The sequence below is a fragment of the Arachis ipaensis genome, chromosome B1, assembly GCF_059453495.1.
Source record: "Arachis ipaensis isolate K30076 ecotype BB chromosome B1, ASM5945349v1, whole genome shotgun sequence".
Classification (NCBI taxonomy): Eukaryota; Viridiplantae; Streptophyta; class Magnoliopsida; order Fabales; family Fabaceae; genus Arachis; species Arachis ipaensis.
This window is the reverse complement of record NC_142436.1, coordinates 130576014-130591699: the sequence shown is the minus strand read 5'-3', so window position 1 is coordinate 130591699 and position 15686 is coordinate 130576014. Positions and strand designations below refer to the sequence as shown.

At 30.5% G+C, this 15686-nt stretch overlaps 2 protein-coding genes across 2 annotated transcripts; both read left to right on the top strand.

Annotated features, from left to right (window-relative positions):
- The first annotated feature begins 6124 nt into the window (after positions 1-6124).
- Positions 6125-6812, top strand: LOC110272074 (uncharacterized). The gene is made up of 3 exons (XM_088501612.1): positions 6125-6166; positions 6247-6514; positions 6619-6812. Exons 1-3 carry the CDS (start codon positions 6125-6127, stop codon positions 6810-6812), a joined length of 504 nt encoding a protein of 167 aa, XP_088357738.1.
- Positions 6813-8388: 1576 nt separating this feature from the next.
- LOC107619267 (uncharacterized) lies at positions 8389-10542 on the top strand. The gene has a single exon (XM_016321527.3). It carries the CDS (start codon positions 8870-8872, stop codon positions 10355-10357), a length of 1488 nt encoding a protein of 495 aa, XP_016177013.1. The 5' UTR covers positions 8389-8869; the 3' UTR covers positions 10358-10542.
- The last annotated feature ends 5144 nt before the right edge of the window (positions 10543-15686 follow it).

The following is a 15686-nucleotide window of genomic DNA, read 5'->3' as shown; positions in this document are numbered from 1 at the left end:
AGGAGCTCTGTCTATTTGTATGGATTAATTTTATTGCTTTTTCTATCTTAATTCATGTATGGATTTATAATTTAAGAATTATTTTCGCTCTTTATCTTATGAATTTGGGTGGAACGGAAGTATGACCCTCTTTCTATTTGAGTTCTTGTATAACTTCGAAAAGCTCTTTACTTGAACAATAGCTTGAAAACATATTCTCCTAAATTTTAAGTATCTGGATTTAACGGGATACGTGACATATAATCCTTTTATTTTTTGGGTAATTAGAATTTTGTGGCATATAAACTGGAATTTGATCATCACCCTCTAATTGGAATTAATTGACCAAGGAATTGGCTGTTGATGAATTTTAGAGGAGACTAGAAAGGTCTAAGGAATTAGGGTCTAGTCACATATAGTTTGCCATAAATTAAATCCTACATGATTAGAATAGTTAGTGAGAAAAGTTAATCCAGAAAATTAGATAACTCTGAAACCTTAACTGTTTTCTCCATATTTTCTTCCCAACTCATTTACTTGTCTTGCTTCAATATTCTTTATATTGTTTAATGTCTTTTATATTGCCCAAACATTACTTTCTGTTTGCCTGACTAAGCTTATCACTTAATTATTGTTGCTTGATCCATCAATCCTCGTGGGATCGACCCTCACTCACCTGAGGTATTACTTGGTACGACCCGGTGCACTTGACGGTTAGTTTGTGGCTTATAAATACCGCACCAGTGGTCTGGGCTGTTACAGATGGTATCAGAGCCGGAGCCCGGATCGATGTGCCAGCAAGGGCGCTGGGCTCCCTTAGGGTGGTGGATTGTAAAGTCCCACATCGATTGGGGAGGGGAACGAAGCATGCCTTATAAGGGTGTGGATACCTCTCCCTAGCATGACACATTTTGACGAGTGAGTGTGTGGTCTTCGGCTATCATCCCTATCGTTAAAGGTAAAATCGTGAGGCCTTGTGTGCCAAAGCGGACAATATCGTGCTAGCGGGTGGTCTGGGCTGTTACAGCCTTCAACTTCTCTACTTAGTATAACCGTCCGATTCTTTAGTCAAACACCCGTTCGATTCTTCAATCGAATACTTGTTCGATTTCCAAAGATGTATAAATCGAGTCCATGTAGAATAACTTCCAATAAATACCTCCACGTGCGTCATTTCGACCTTCGCTTCCATCCTAACACCTCTTCAATATTTCAAATTAGCTTATCCTAATTGAAAATATTTTTCGACTAACAACTACTTTAATCATTTTAAAACACTAAATGACTGATTTATCAACCATATTGATAAGAAATAAAACAATTAACAAAAGATATAAAGGAAACAACAAAAAAATAAGGGTTATTAGACCTCCTAAAAAATATGTTGTTAACAACTTACATTATTGAAAGGATTTTTTTAACAAACCTTTAAAGAATTTATCTTTTACAAGCTACATCAAATAAATGAAATTAAAAAAAAAACACTAAAAATGATCTTAGACGGTATAACTGTATCATTCAATTTTTTTATGCAACAAGTAAAATAAATCACTCATTTCACTAGTATATACATAAAAAAACATGCATAAAGTAAATTCAAAATTTTCAATAATAGTGTTCCAATTATTTTACAAAAAGTATTTAAATAAGCTTTTAATAAATCAATCTTAATGTGGATCAAATTTTTCTAAAATAAAACTATAAAATCTGAAATTAAATGAAAGATATGACTCCAAAATTAATTCTACTAATTTGATCTTTTTATATCAAATCATATTTGATTTAAATTCAAACTACTAAAGATATAATAACTAATTTAAATCAAATTTGATTTTATTAGATCAGATCATATTTGATTTAAATTTTAAACTCCTAAAAATACTACTAACAAATCAAAACTAAATCAAATCTTTTGACAAATCTAACAATAAATCAAATTAAAATATAGACCAAATAAATTCGAAATTAATGCTAGGCTTGTGCTCCCAATGAACTTGAAAGATTTTTTTGGGCTTTTTGTTGTCCTAATTTAACCCAATGCACATTTCTTTTCTTTCTTGACTAACAATTGATGTATTTCTTCATATATGAGTATTGTCAAGTTTTCAAAACTCTTCTTAAACTTCTTTATACGTACTCTAGTGATAAGACCTTCAAAAAGTATAAACTCTTCATTTTGTCCCTTTGTGTTTGGATGTCCAAATTGTCTTCTTAAACATGTATCATTCTCTCATTACTAAAAAAAATTCATCCTGAAATTTGTATCTATATCAAAAAAGAGAAATATCAAAAACATTGAAAGTAGTTGAAATATTATAGTCGCCTGGCAGATCTAAGTTTGTAGGTAATATCATTAATTTTTTCTGGCACTTGGAATGGACCATCTCTTCTAACATCAAGTTAAATTTTTTTTTTAGTAGAAAACCTCTCATTTCTCAAATGAACCCAAATCCAATCTCCTGGTTCAAAGATTATATGCTTTTGACCCTTGTTTACCCTTTCAGTCGTAGACTAGTTCCTCCTTTCAATCATGTCACAAGCCTTCTCATATATTGTTTTAACCTTTTCAGCCTTTTTTTTTTCATTTAAGTAATAAGATCGCTTAAAAGTAGATGCATTAAATCTAAAATAGTCAAAGGGTTAAAATCATAGACAATTTCAAAAGGAGAATAACCATTAGAAGAATGAATATAACTATTATAAGTAAACTCAATAAATAGCATACAGTTCTTGTAAGTCTTTAAATTCTTACCTACCACAACATGCAAAATATTCTTAATGTCCTATTAACCACCTCAATTTGTCCATCAATTTCTAAATGATAAATAATAAAATACAATAGCTTAGTTCTTAACTTATCCCATAGGATCCTTTAAAACTTACTAAGAAACTTAGCATCACAGTCAAATATAATGGACCTAGGAACACCATGCAAACGAACAACTTCTTAAAAGAATAATTAACAATGTGTGTAGCATCATTAGTTTTATGACATGCAATAAAATATATCATTTTTGCTAAACCTATCCACAACAACAAAGATGCTATCTCTACTTCTCATGTCTTAAGTAATTTCAGCACAAAATTCATAAAAATATCAATTCAACAACGAGTAAAAACAGAGAAAAGAGTATATAACTCATGTGGTAAGGATTTAGATTTAGTTTACTTATATGTAACACATCTAGAATACATTCTTTCAACATTTTTATGCATATGAGGCAAAAAAAAATGCTCAGTTAAAATATTTAATATCTTTTGAATTCTAAAGTGACTTATTAGATCATCACTATGTAATTTATTAACAACCAATTCTCTGATGAGCACGTAAGCACACAAATTTTATGACCTCTAAAAGAAACATCATGTTTATAGAATTTGTTATTTACACAATTCTCACAAGCATCATATATAGAAACAAAATCAGAATCAGTTGCATACAAATCATTCATATACTTAAACCTAACAACTTAAAAGTAAGGATAGTGATTAAGGAATATCTCCTGGAAAATATATATTAGCAACTACATTCTCATTACCTTACTTATATGTATAGGTGGGTGTACGGATATCTCGGTCTATTTAACCAAGACTACAATGGGCTAAATAATATTAACGGACCATGTTGGACTAGCTCGCAATATATATGGGCTGCTTTGAGAGAGATCTGTATTTGCACTATGTTAGTCTACTGTTTCACAAGTCATCCCAAACCGAATTTTTTTCTGTCTCTTTTTTTTTTTAATTGCTATTATCAAATTCATGAGTTATAACTAAAAAATGATGGTAATGGCATGAAGAAAAAAAGTTTACATTCTAAATTAGTAAATCTAAGAGAAAGAAAAACTTCAATAAAAACCCTAATGACAATTATTAATTATATATCAATAACTTCTAGGTCTAAATCAATATAACGAAAAATTCCAATAACAATTACATATCAAAGCCTATAATATGCATAAATAAAAACAAAAAAGAAAGTACTTCAACTTCAATTTTAATTTTTTAAGAATATAAATAAATTAAGAAATATAAATGCTTTCAAAATCTACTACTCCTCCATAGGCATAGTTAAAGAATTTTTACTATGTTCAATCTTTTTGTCTTTTAATGACGAAGTTAAATTTTCATCCTGTTTTATAACATAACCAAAATTATAAATTAAAAACACAATTAATTATACAATTTTGCTGAAGAATTAAGAGGGGTTCAGCCAACTTCTGCTAACTCCTATTAGGCTGGTCCCAAAACCCATTTCACCATATAAGCAACATCCAAAATTAACCCCAGGTGAACAAAATTAACCCTAACCAAACTCCCCTTTTCACCGTTTCACTTCAACAGCATTCAAAAACTATCCACGGTAGAGCCTCACAACCGGGTTTGCCATCAACCGCCGCAGCGCCTCCGTCCGTCCATGTGCGGGCAACAACCGGCCTTGGAAGCTCACCCCCAAAATGTCGCAACACCTCCATCCCATCCACATGCAACCAGCCACGTTCGTCAGAGGTTCGGTCCAGACTGCCGCAGCGCCGTCGTGCCGCCCACGTGTGAGCAATCGGGGGGTCTGATTCTCACCCACAGTGCGCCGCTGCTGCTGCATGTCGTTGTCGCAGCGCCATTGAAGCTTCCCTGCTCTGCTCTGAAGAACGCATCATCGGACTTCACCTGATCGCGCCTTGAAGCCTCGCCTAAAAGTACTAATCGGTTAGTATTTGATCATTGGTGTTGTTTGATTTTGGTATGAAGCTAATGGATGTTACTTGATTTTGTATCAGACCATGTAGTAACACACCCATATAGTGTATACTAAACGAATTATTGGATGTTGCTTTTGAATTGGGTTTTCTCTAATATTAAGTGTTTCTTAGTTAATTTATTGGCAGGGAAGTAGCAGTAACAACAACGTAGTATGAAAGTGCCATGTTGTTGTAGGTTTTTTTCTTAATGGAAAGGGTTGATTATAGTAGATTTTTAGGAGTATAATTTACATATTTTTTTAGCGAAATAATGAATCACTTTGATAATGAAGTGGAATAAATTTTTATAGTAGATTTCAAATATATGATTACACATATAATGACCCATTCATATGGTGTATACCTAACATTTTATAGGATGTTGCCTCTAATTACAACTAGAGGTTTGATTTAGGATTTAAATTGGGTTTTCACAAATATTATTTGTTATTTTTTTTTTTGAATTGGCCAAAAATGCGTGAAAACAGAGTTTTAAGTGTTTTGGTTTTTTTCCTGGAATAAAATTGGGTTCGATTGTGGTGAATATAGACGTATATTGCTTTTAGTATGCATGTGGATGATTCTTGACCGATTTTTGTGTATTTACTTGTCCAAATATGTGTGTTGTAGAGTTGTTTGAATTTATCTGAATTGCTGTATTTTGTTCTCTAGTTTGAATGTGATTATATCGCAATTTCAACTACGCATGCGCAATATGTTAATTTAACTAGACACTGTGAAACATGGCCCTTTTTTCTATAGATTTTTATGTATATGTTTCCGATCATGATAAATGTATATTGTTTTTAGTATGTATGTGGATGATTCTTGATCGATTATCAACAAAGATAATTAGTTAAGTGTAGGTTTAGAACGCCTGAAAAACTTTATTATAACATAATCAACATTGGTAAGATACTAAAACAATTTCAACACTAAACTTCAACATTAGTAGCATGTACTATATTAAACTGATGTTTAATAATAAATATAGTTCTTGCCTTTGTCCCTTTTTTATGAGGAAATTTAAAACTATTTACTAGCCGAAAAGTTTAGATTCACATTCGATTTAGTGAAGTGTGTGGGTTTTGAAAAAGGCATTATTTTTTGGTTTTGAACGGTCTACTTGTATATAGTTTATTTAATTTAGTGATATATATATATATATATATATATATATATATATATATATATATTATGTTATACACAATGCAATTATTTATTGAACGGACTAAAAGAGAAAGATTAAAAAAACAATAAGAATTTACATGTCCAAATAGATGTGTTGTAGAGGTGTTTGAATTTATCTGAATTATTGTATGTTGTTATCTAGTTTGAATGTGATTATGTCGCAATTTTAGCTTGTGTGAATACTTATCCAAAAATGGTTATTTACAGATTATAAAATGTTTGTGTTGCTGAAAAGCCAATCGAGAAAGGAAAAAAAGGTAAAATGGTATTTACTGTTATCAACGTGTATTTTCACATGATCATATTTGTGACTTACAGCTACTATTGCTATTGACAGAAATTATTAGAGTCGCGATGCTCGTCCAGCTACATTCATGACATGATGAGCCAGCTCACTAAAAACAATGCAGTTGAGATGCTTGCAGAGATAGATGTAATTGGGTTCGGATTCTTGATGCTTGTTTTGGATTGGGCTATGAAGCAGGCCATCATAGTTCATCTGGCTGAATTGTACGATGTTGAGACAAGAGCCTTGATAGTCGACGTTGGCAACATCCGCCTTAATGCCGAGGTAATCGGGCGGGTTTTCGGCATTTCGTCTCGTGGTAAGTTCCTCTTTTCGAATTAATTAGTGTGCCATGGGCATATTCGTACAAATATTATTATGTATATATAGTTTATTTTGGACTGACACACGGACATGTTGTAGGCGATCCATTCCCATCCTTGGACGTCGAAAATCCGGCTCACGTGGCTATCAAAAAGAGGTTCCATAGATGGACAACAACTGAACTCCAGAATTTGATATACAGCTGTCCTATAGCAACGAAATCAGACAGGATGGAGTTTAGGAGATATTTTATACTAGTGGTGCTAAAAAAGTTCATGTGCCCTACAACATAGTAGGTTATTTCGCCATGGCACATTTACCCCATCTTGTATGTTTCTGATCCCAAAAGATTCAATTAGCCGTTGCAAACTCTAAAATGGTTGGACACAGCAGTCGAGAAGTATAAGCTCAAAGGGAACAAAACGTGCAAGGGCTACATGTTCGTCATGCTGGTAAGATGCATTCAATGACTATTAGTAAAATGAGCATGTCATTTATGTTGTAGAGCATAACTTGTCCTCTTTTTCTGTCTAGATACTGTATTTTTAGCGGTTGAAATACGGTCAGCTTCATAACTGTCATGAGCCGGAGCCATGGCTCGCTGTGTGGACCGCAAAAGATCTAGAAAACAAGGCGAAATATATCATTTCCGAAGTACTCATTATATTTGATGTCTCTATATGTTCAAGTATGAAAATCTCCGCCGTCCACTATAAATGATTCTCATGTTTAACTCGGTTTACCATATGTATCTTATGAATGGTGTTTATGCCGTCATAAGATAACTTTATAAAAAATTATAATTTAAAAATGTAAAATTTTAAAATACAAATGACAAAATAACTTTATAATAATTTAGTTATTTTTATTATTTTATGTAAAAAAATTTTGTTTATTAAGATCTAAAAAATAATATTAAAATTAGTACTATTAAAAAATATTTTAAATTTAATATTATGAAAAAAATAAAAAATTTTATATAAAGACTAATTTGATTAATTTTTAAAATTTTACAGATGAAAATGACTTACATCTGAACTTTTAGGGACTATTTCGATTATAAATAAATTTTTTACATGTCAAGTGATACGTGGCGTGTTAGGTGTCACTAAACTGACACATCAATCAATTATCTTGTGACATATGACATCAACCTATCACGTGACACTTAATATAATACGTCATTATCTAACTAACGAAATGATCAATTTAATTTATGTTTTATCTTTTAAAGATTAATTGACTAAAAAATCATTTAAAAACTAATTTAAAAAATAAGTGATCTTTAACTATTAAGTATTAATCCATTAATCTATTCATGTTATTTGATTTAGTTGATGTATAATCTCCGTTTTTTTAATAGTTATTACCACGCAACGCGAGGCCAATTGGACTAGTTCAAGAAACATTTGGGCATAGCAAGAGGCTCTGATTGGGCTATGAAGCAAGCAAATGGAATAGAGAGCAATGACCCACTTGGATTTTTTTTTTTTTTCATTTCTTATTTTTGTAGTCCCACACTGACAGAAAGTACATGAGAATAACGGCCAGATTGTGGAACTCTTTCACAGTTTTACTTCACTTGGAACTTGGAAGTGAGTGTGTGTGTGTGTGTAAGACATGGGCAATTTGGCATTGGCATTTCCTTCCTTGATAACAAGACAAAGCAGGAATAGTTTGAACTTCGAAAGAAAAAATAGGAGAGTTAGTTTTATTAGCTTCTAGGAACATGCTGACGTGTACAAACCTGATGCCGTTGGATCAAGAGTCATCAGTAGAGGGTACACGTGGTGTCATCTCCCTTTTAACCTTTGCTTCCATGCATGGTTTTCTTTTCTCATCCAAAAATATAAGGCAAGTTGGCCTCGTTCATCTCCAACTCATCATTAATATCAAATCAAAGGTAGTAAGTTAGTAACAAAAAAATATGAAAAAAGGGTTGGTAACAAACTCTTCTCTCACTCCACTCCACTCCACTCCAAGTTCTAATCTTTTTATATATTTTTCTTTATTTAATTATTATTATTATTATTAATTGTTTTTCTTATCTTAGAAACTCAACAACTACTACCAAAGAAAGAAGCTTAGCTTATAGTAACATAGTAATAGGAAATTTGCTTAATACTACTTATTACTCTCTCTTATTTTCTTTTCCCACTTTTTGGGCCTTAAATCTCTCTCTCTATCTTTTTCTTTAATTTGCAGTGAGATGTGATCTGAAGCACATTATTGGGTCCATAAATTCACCGTTCTTTCACATTCTCTGATTCACTCTCCAACAACTTAACACACCCTTTTTGTCTTTTACCTTCCCTGATCCGCAAGTTTCTGTCTTTAAGCATCTTCAAGAATGGAAGAAGAAGATCATCATCATCAAGAACAAGAACAAGAACTGATGAGGCACGTGTGCAAGTTCTGCAACAAGAGCTTCCCTAGTGGAAGATCCTTAGGGGGTCACATGAGGTCTCACGTGACCAACAACACCCATGAAGCCGAAGAGAAAGAGAAGCTTTCATCATCTGAAGCTGGAACAATCACTAACAACAGCAGTGGCTATGGTTTGAGGGAGAATCCCAAGAAGACATGGAGGATCATTGCGGATTCATCAACTAATAGTGAAGACAACAACAACAACAACAACAACAACAATTCTTCTTCTTTTTCTTCTTTGTTGATGTGTGACAAGCTTTGCAAAGAGTGTGGAAAAGGGTTCAGTTCTTGGAAGGCCTTGTTTGGCCACATGAAACGCCATTCCCACTCTTCTTCTGCTTCTGCCTCTGATCAAGATTCTTGTTGGACAACGAAGAAGCTTCTTGTAATGGATTCACAATCTGATAATGAAGCCACTACTGCTGCTCCTCCAAGAAGGAGAACAAGGTCAAAGAGGAAAACAACAAGAAGGTATAACAATGCTTCTGCTTCGACGACTAGTTTTGCTGCGAAAACTTCTTGTTCTGTTTACTCTGAGGCTGAGGCTGAGGTTGAGATTGAGCAGGAGCAAGAAGAGGTTGCTATGAGCTTGATGATGCTTAGTAGAGATGTTGGTAATTGGTGGAGTGCTGGTGATGGTGGTGTTCATTCTCTTGCCGAGTCTTCTTCGGTTTTTAGGACTAGAATTCAGGACAAGAAGATGATGAAGATCAATGCTTGTTCTGAGGTTGGAAGAGTAGGAAGAAGCGCAGAACTTTTGGATTTGGATTTGGAGGATGATGGATTTGAACATGGCAAGAAGTACAGTTCAATCAAGGAGAAGATTTCGGATTATTCGAATTCGAATTCGGCTAATAAGAGGGGAAAGTTTGAGTGTACTACTTGCAAGAGGATCTTCCATTCTTATCAAGCACTTGGAGGGCATAGAGCAAGTCACAAGAAGATTAAGGGTTGCTTTGGTTCAAACAATGATAACAGCATTCAGATTGAGATTGAGATTGAGACTGAACTCTCTCCTAACAACAAAATTGAGAGTTTAGAGAATGAACAACTTGGTTTTGATGATTATGATGATGAAGATGATGATGATGAGGCTGAAGAAGAAGATAACAAGACAGCAAAGAAGGTAAACAAAGTTCATGAGTGTCCAATTTGCCTGAAAGTTTTTGCTTCTGGACAAGCATTGGGTGGACACAAGAGATCTCACACTGCCAAAATTGAGGAACAGGAAGAAGAACAAGTTCAAGAAATTAGGGTTAGGGATTTGCTTGATCTGAATGTTCCAGCAGCAGCAGCTACTACTACTGAAGAGGATGAAGCTAACAACAGTTTCAATGCTGATTCTAATAATAATAAGAGGCATTGGTGGGAAGAGGCACCACTGCTAGGACTTATCTCTCTTAACTAAATCTCTTAGTTACATTCAAAATTGTATAGACATATATGCTTTCAATTTTCCATTGATTGATTCTTTTCATGTCTTCTTAGACAGTTTAAGAGGTGTTTCTGATATCTTTAGAATTTTCAGCTACTTTTTTTTTGTACACTTTTATGGGACAATTAATTGGATGGTGTGATAGAGTTTAAGTTCAATTTTATGCATAGTTTTTCTGATATCATATTTCATATTTGCCCCTTTTTTTAGTGGTTGTGCACTTGAATGAAGAGTTGAAAATTTTTGGGATAGATTTTTATTTTATAATACTGTAATACATATAAAGAAAAGGGCATGTGAACTCAAAGGTGGTTGTTTAGTCACCTACCATAAAAACCTGACTACCCATCCATCCATCCATCCATCCATCTATCTATCTATCTCCCTTACTTTTGTTATTTAATAAAAATCTTTATGACTAATTACTGTGTGTACTCCCTCAATACCAAATATCATTAATTATTCATGGGCCATGAGACTTATAGGTAGTGTTTGGATGATATCTATGTCTCATTGAGACATGGACACGGTGACACATGTCTGCTGTTTGGTTTGATGAGACACAGATTTTTGATGGACACAGGAGGACACAGATGGACACGGAGACACTAAATTTGTGTACCTCCAATTTGATGAGACACTGAGACACAACTTGTGAGACACTAATTTTTTACTCTTTTATCCTTATTCAATTTTTAAATTTTCAAAATTTGTCCTCTTATCTCTTCAAATATTGGTTTTTACTTTCTCTTTTAGATTTTACAACCAAATTTGTTCTCCCGTTTTTTTCAAAAAAAAAATATACATTTAATTTTTTATTTATTTAAATTTTAATTAATCTTTGATAAATTTTAGACTTTGGTTTTCTATTTTTTTTTCAAAAAATCTGTATATTTAATATTTGAATGATAATTTGAGATGATATTAAAAGAAAAAAATACGAAATGGAATAAAAATTTAATGGTAATGACATGTAGCGTTTGAGGTGATGGGTATGCAATGGTGTTAATAAAAATTGTAGTTAAATGAAGGATAATTCAATCTTTTTTAAATATTTGTGTTTTATTCATTATTTTTACCAAACACAATACATAGATACAAATATTTTATGTCTATGTCTTTAATGTCTGTATTTTTGTGTCTATGTCTCGTCCTATACATCAACCAAACAGAGCCATGGGGACATATGCCTATGTAACTATGTGAACTTTTGCAGCTTGCTATTAATTCAGCAAAAAGTGTAAGTGTTAAAGATCACCCTTTTTAATTTTTATTGCATAAGAGTTTTTTGTTTACAAGTCTCCATAGATTGGCAAAGGACAGTGACCATTCTCAACATTTTGCCTAACATCATCATCATCACCATCACCATCATATATATTTTATATATATTAGCCTAACATCATGCCTTATAATGGTTAATGGTTTATGGTTTATAAAGAAGTAATATAACAAGATTAGTTTTAAACTTTTAATACTATAAAGTTTTTGGGGATCAAAGCAAAGATAAATGGCTAAAATACTTGGCTTGGCACCTTAGTCGATTTACTCTCTGTTTGTTTTCGATTGTATTGGGATTGGATATTGTATTTAATGATTAATGATAAAAATTAAAATTTTAGTTTTGAGATATGAAATTTTAATCCTTTTAATACTTTTAAAAAATGAAGACATAGAAAAAATTTATATGGGTGGAGACTAAAATTTTATAATTTTTTTTAAATATATTTTTATTTAACTTTTTAAATTCTAAATTTATCTTTCAATCTTCATATTTAATTTAAACCAAATATGTTCAGTCTAATATATTTTCTACTAAATATAATACAAAAAATTTATTTATTCTTTATTTTTTAATTTTTATCCTATAATTTCAATCTTTTAGTTTTAATCTCTTTTCTAAATACAGCTATAATATTTAAGAGTCAATGCAATTAGTTTGAAAGTTTTATTCCTAAAATTGTTATGGCAGTGCGATCTTTACTGTAATTCGTCTTTTTAAATCCATAATAATGTTAAAGATCAAATGCTCTCTGTAATTTGGACATGTGGCAGTGTGCTTGATGTTACATGCTTGGTCGTTGTTTTGATTCTTAACATTTTAGTTAAAAATTAAATAATACGGTTTAAAAATATTTTTAATGTGTTCGAAACAATTCAATATGGCTAGGGCTGGAAGTGAGCCGAGCTGAGTCGAGCTAGACCAAGCTCAAGCTCGGCTCACGGCTCGACTCATTAACAATCGAGCTTATTTCTTAAGCTCAAGCTCGGCTCACTAAAAACTCACGAGCTGGCTCGAGCTCACGAGCTGGCTCAAATAAGAGAAACATAAATACATAATCTATAATTCTATATCAATAAATTATAACTTATATATTTTAAAAATATTTGAAAAGATCAATTTTATATATTGTTTATCTATCAATAAATTATAAATTTTTTATTTATGTTCTATATTAAAATTATATGTAAAAAATAAATATAAATAGTAAATAATTAAGATTGTTATATATATATATATATAATTGAGCCAGCTCACGAGCTAATGAGCTGAGCTTATCCAAGCTCAAGCTCGGCTCATTTAATTTATGAGCTCAATTCCAGGCTCAAGCTTGGCTCACCAGCTCACGAGCTTAGCTTATCAAGCTGTTAATGAGTCGAGCTCAAGCTGGCTCATGAGCTGGCTTGACTCACTTCCAGCCCTAAATATGGCCCTTCGTTTAAAATGACCCCTTTGTCTTTTAATTTTTTAAATAAAATAAAGACATTTTTTTTAAAAAAAAGTTAAAGATGATTTTAATTTTCAGTTTGAATATTAGTGACAAAAAATTTATTTTTAAACTTTTTTACTATATAAAAAATATTGTACTCTTTGTTAATTAAATAACTTTTAATTTTTTATTTATTATATTTTATATTAATAGTTTAAATTTAAAATTGAGAATATTTTATTTTTATTTTTTTTCCTTTTTTTAATACAAAATAACAAGTTAACTTTAAGAAGGTTTGCACTTTTTGCATTTTCGCATTAGTGTTTGCTGTGACCAAACAATATTTTATCCTAAAATAAACAGCAAATGATTGATTCAACCTTTTTATTAGATCTCAAGTTCTCCCTTTCTAATAAATTTCAATTTAATAAGAGACATATGTTCATGAGGGATGGAGAATTGGAGATTATTACTTAGAAAAAACAAACACTAGTGAGCTTGCTTGCATTGTTTATACTTGTTTGACTGAATAATGCTGTTTCATCACGTTAAGATTAAGAATGTCATCATTCTTTTCTTAAAAATGTTTTATCTTATGAACGATTCTATATGAAATGTGTTAGAAAAATGTAATGTTTCTTTCATTGAGGATTAATGGTTAAAATAGGGAGAAATAATTTTATAAAATAATTCTATAAAAGTAGAATTATACAAAATTAACGTGAAATTTTAAAATTGATAGAAATTACAATTATTATCTAAAAACAACTAGAAAATAGCATTACGTATAACATGGATTTTTCATTTTTCTTTCAAACATTTCAAACACCGATCATAATGATTATTAGGGTTGACTATAATAAAAGACTAAACAACACAAACCACCCATCATCTAAGATTGGTTGCCAATAAATAAATGGGAGAGTCTTCATGAGCTTATCAATTTTGAAGCAAATATGTGTGACCAATTTTGCAGTTCTTTTACTTCTCCATCTTAGCGTCATTGCTTTTGTTTTCACTCTTCATATTATTATGATTGCATGATCAAAGAATGTGATATTATATAAGAGAGAATGAGAGATTCTACCTTTCTTCAAAGAGTACAAAATTCTTGTTTTAAATTATTTAATGTTACTTATGTATCTTTTTTATATATGTATATTTTTTTTATCTTTCCTTTAACTATGTTGTTCAATAATGTGAAAGAAAAATCTTTTTTTTTTTTATATATAACCCTTTATTAATTAATTCCACATTCTACTATAAAATTTAAAAATATTATATAGATATTAAAATTAACTATTAAAATCGGTTATTATGTATAAATTATATTTAATATAAATATATATGTAATTTAATTTATTTTTAATATATATTTTATATTTTAATATGTATTTTATATTAATAAATAATTTTATTGTATAGCTAATGTAACTGATAGCCAATAAGTTATAGCTCAAATGGCATAGTCTCCTCATACTCAATTAAGAGGTTGCGGGTTCGAGTCTCCTATCTTTAGTAAAAAAAAAAAATGTAACTGATAAAATTTAGGACGCTTATTTAATATCTTTCTTTTCGCCGCTTAAATTTACTAAATAAAGAATTATTTAATTGCATAAATTTAATTAAATAAAAATATAAAATTTTACTACTACTACATCAAAATTAATTTTTAAAAATATATGTTTTCTATTTTCTTTAAGTTATTTATATCATTTTTAAAGTTAATATTCAAACACGTCTACAATAAGAAAGAGATAGTAATTAAATTGATTCTTTAATTTGATTTTTATATATAAAATTACTTTTTAAAATTAAATCGATTCAAATTAAATTATTCATTCAATCTCATTCAAATCGAAAACGATTAAAATTGAATTAATTTGGATTTGATTGGACTTTATCTTTTACAAATTGTATGAATTGAATTAAATTTTAGATCTATTTTTCAAAACTCATCTAATCCAAACGCAAAATCTGCTATAATATTACTATTTTATTTTTATATTTATTATTTTACTTATAATATGTTCAATTTGTTATATATTTTAGTCTCAAAAAAAATTTTATTATATATTTTTATATTATTCATGTGTTATTATTATTATTTAATAAATATTTTATGTTTAAAATGATATTTATTTATTTATTTATTTTAATTAACCTATAATTTTATTTCTATTATTATATTATGGTTGGTTATTTAAAATTTGATGTTGAGATTTGTTAGTATATTTAATTTTTTTTAATTGACAAAACTACAAATTCAATCTAATCAAAATGGTTTGAAATTGGATCAGATTTAAAAAAAAAATCATTCAATCTAAATTGCACTACAAATAAAATTAGTATTCGAATCACATGAGTCTTTTATTCAAAATTTATGATGCACGGACACTGATACGGACACGGGACACGACACGATACGAGATACGTCGACACGCAAATTTTAAAATCTTACATGATATGGGGACAAGCATACTGTTGAGTTAAGAAATAAATTAATAAAATTGATGATGACAAACATTTTATTAGTGGGCTAATCACCCAATTAGCTTTTGATTATCTTTGATTAGTGATGCAGGCTAAAA

Coding starts and splice junctions, on each gene's coding strand:
- LOC110272074 (XM_088501612.1), top strand. CDS start 6,125: ATGTTTGTGTTGCTGAAAAGCCAATCGAGAAAGGAAAAAAAG. Junction 6,167..6,246: donor AATCGAGAAAGGAAAAAAAG/GTAAAATGGTAT, acceptor TGCTATTGACAG/AAATTATTAGAGTCGCGATG. Junction 6,515..6,618: donor TTTCGGCATTTCGTCTCGTG/GTAAGTTCCTCT, acceptor GACATGTTGTAG/GCGATCCATTCCCATCCTTG.
- LOC107619267 (XM_016321527.3), top strand. CDS start 8,870: ATGGAAGAAGAAGATCATCATCATCAAGAACAAGAACAAGAACTGATG.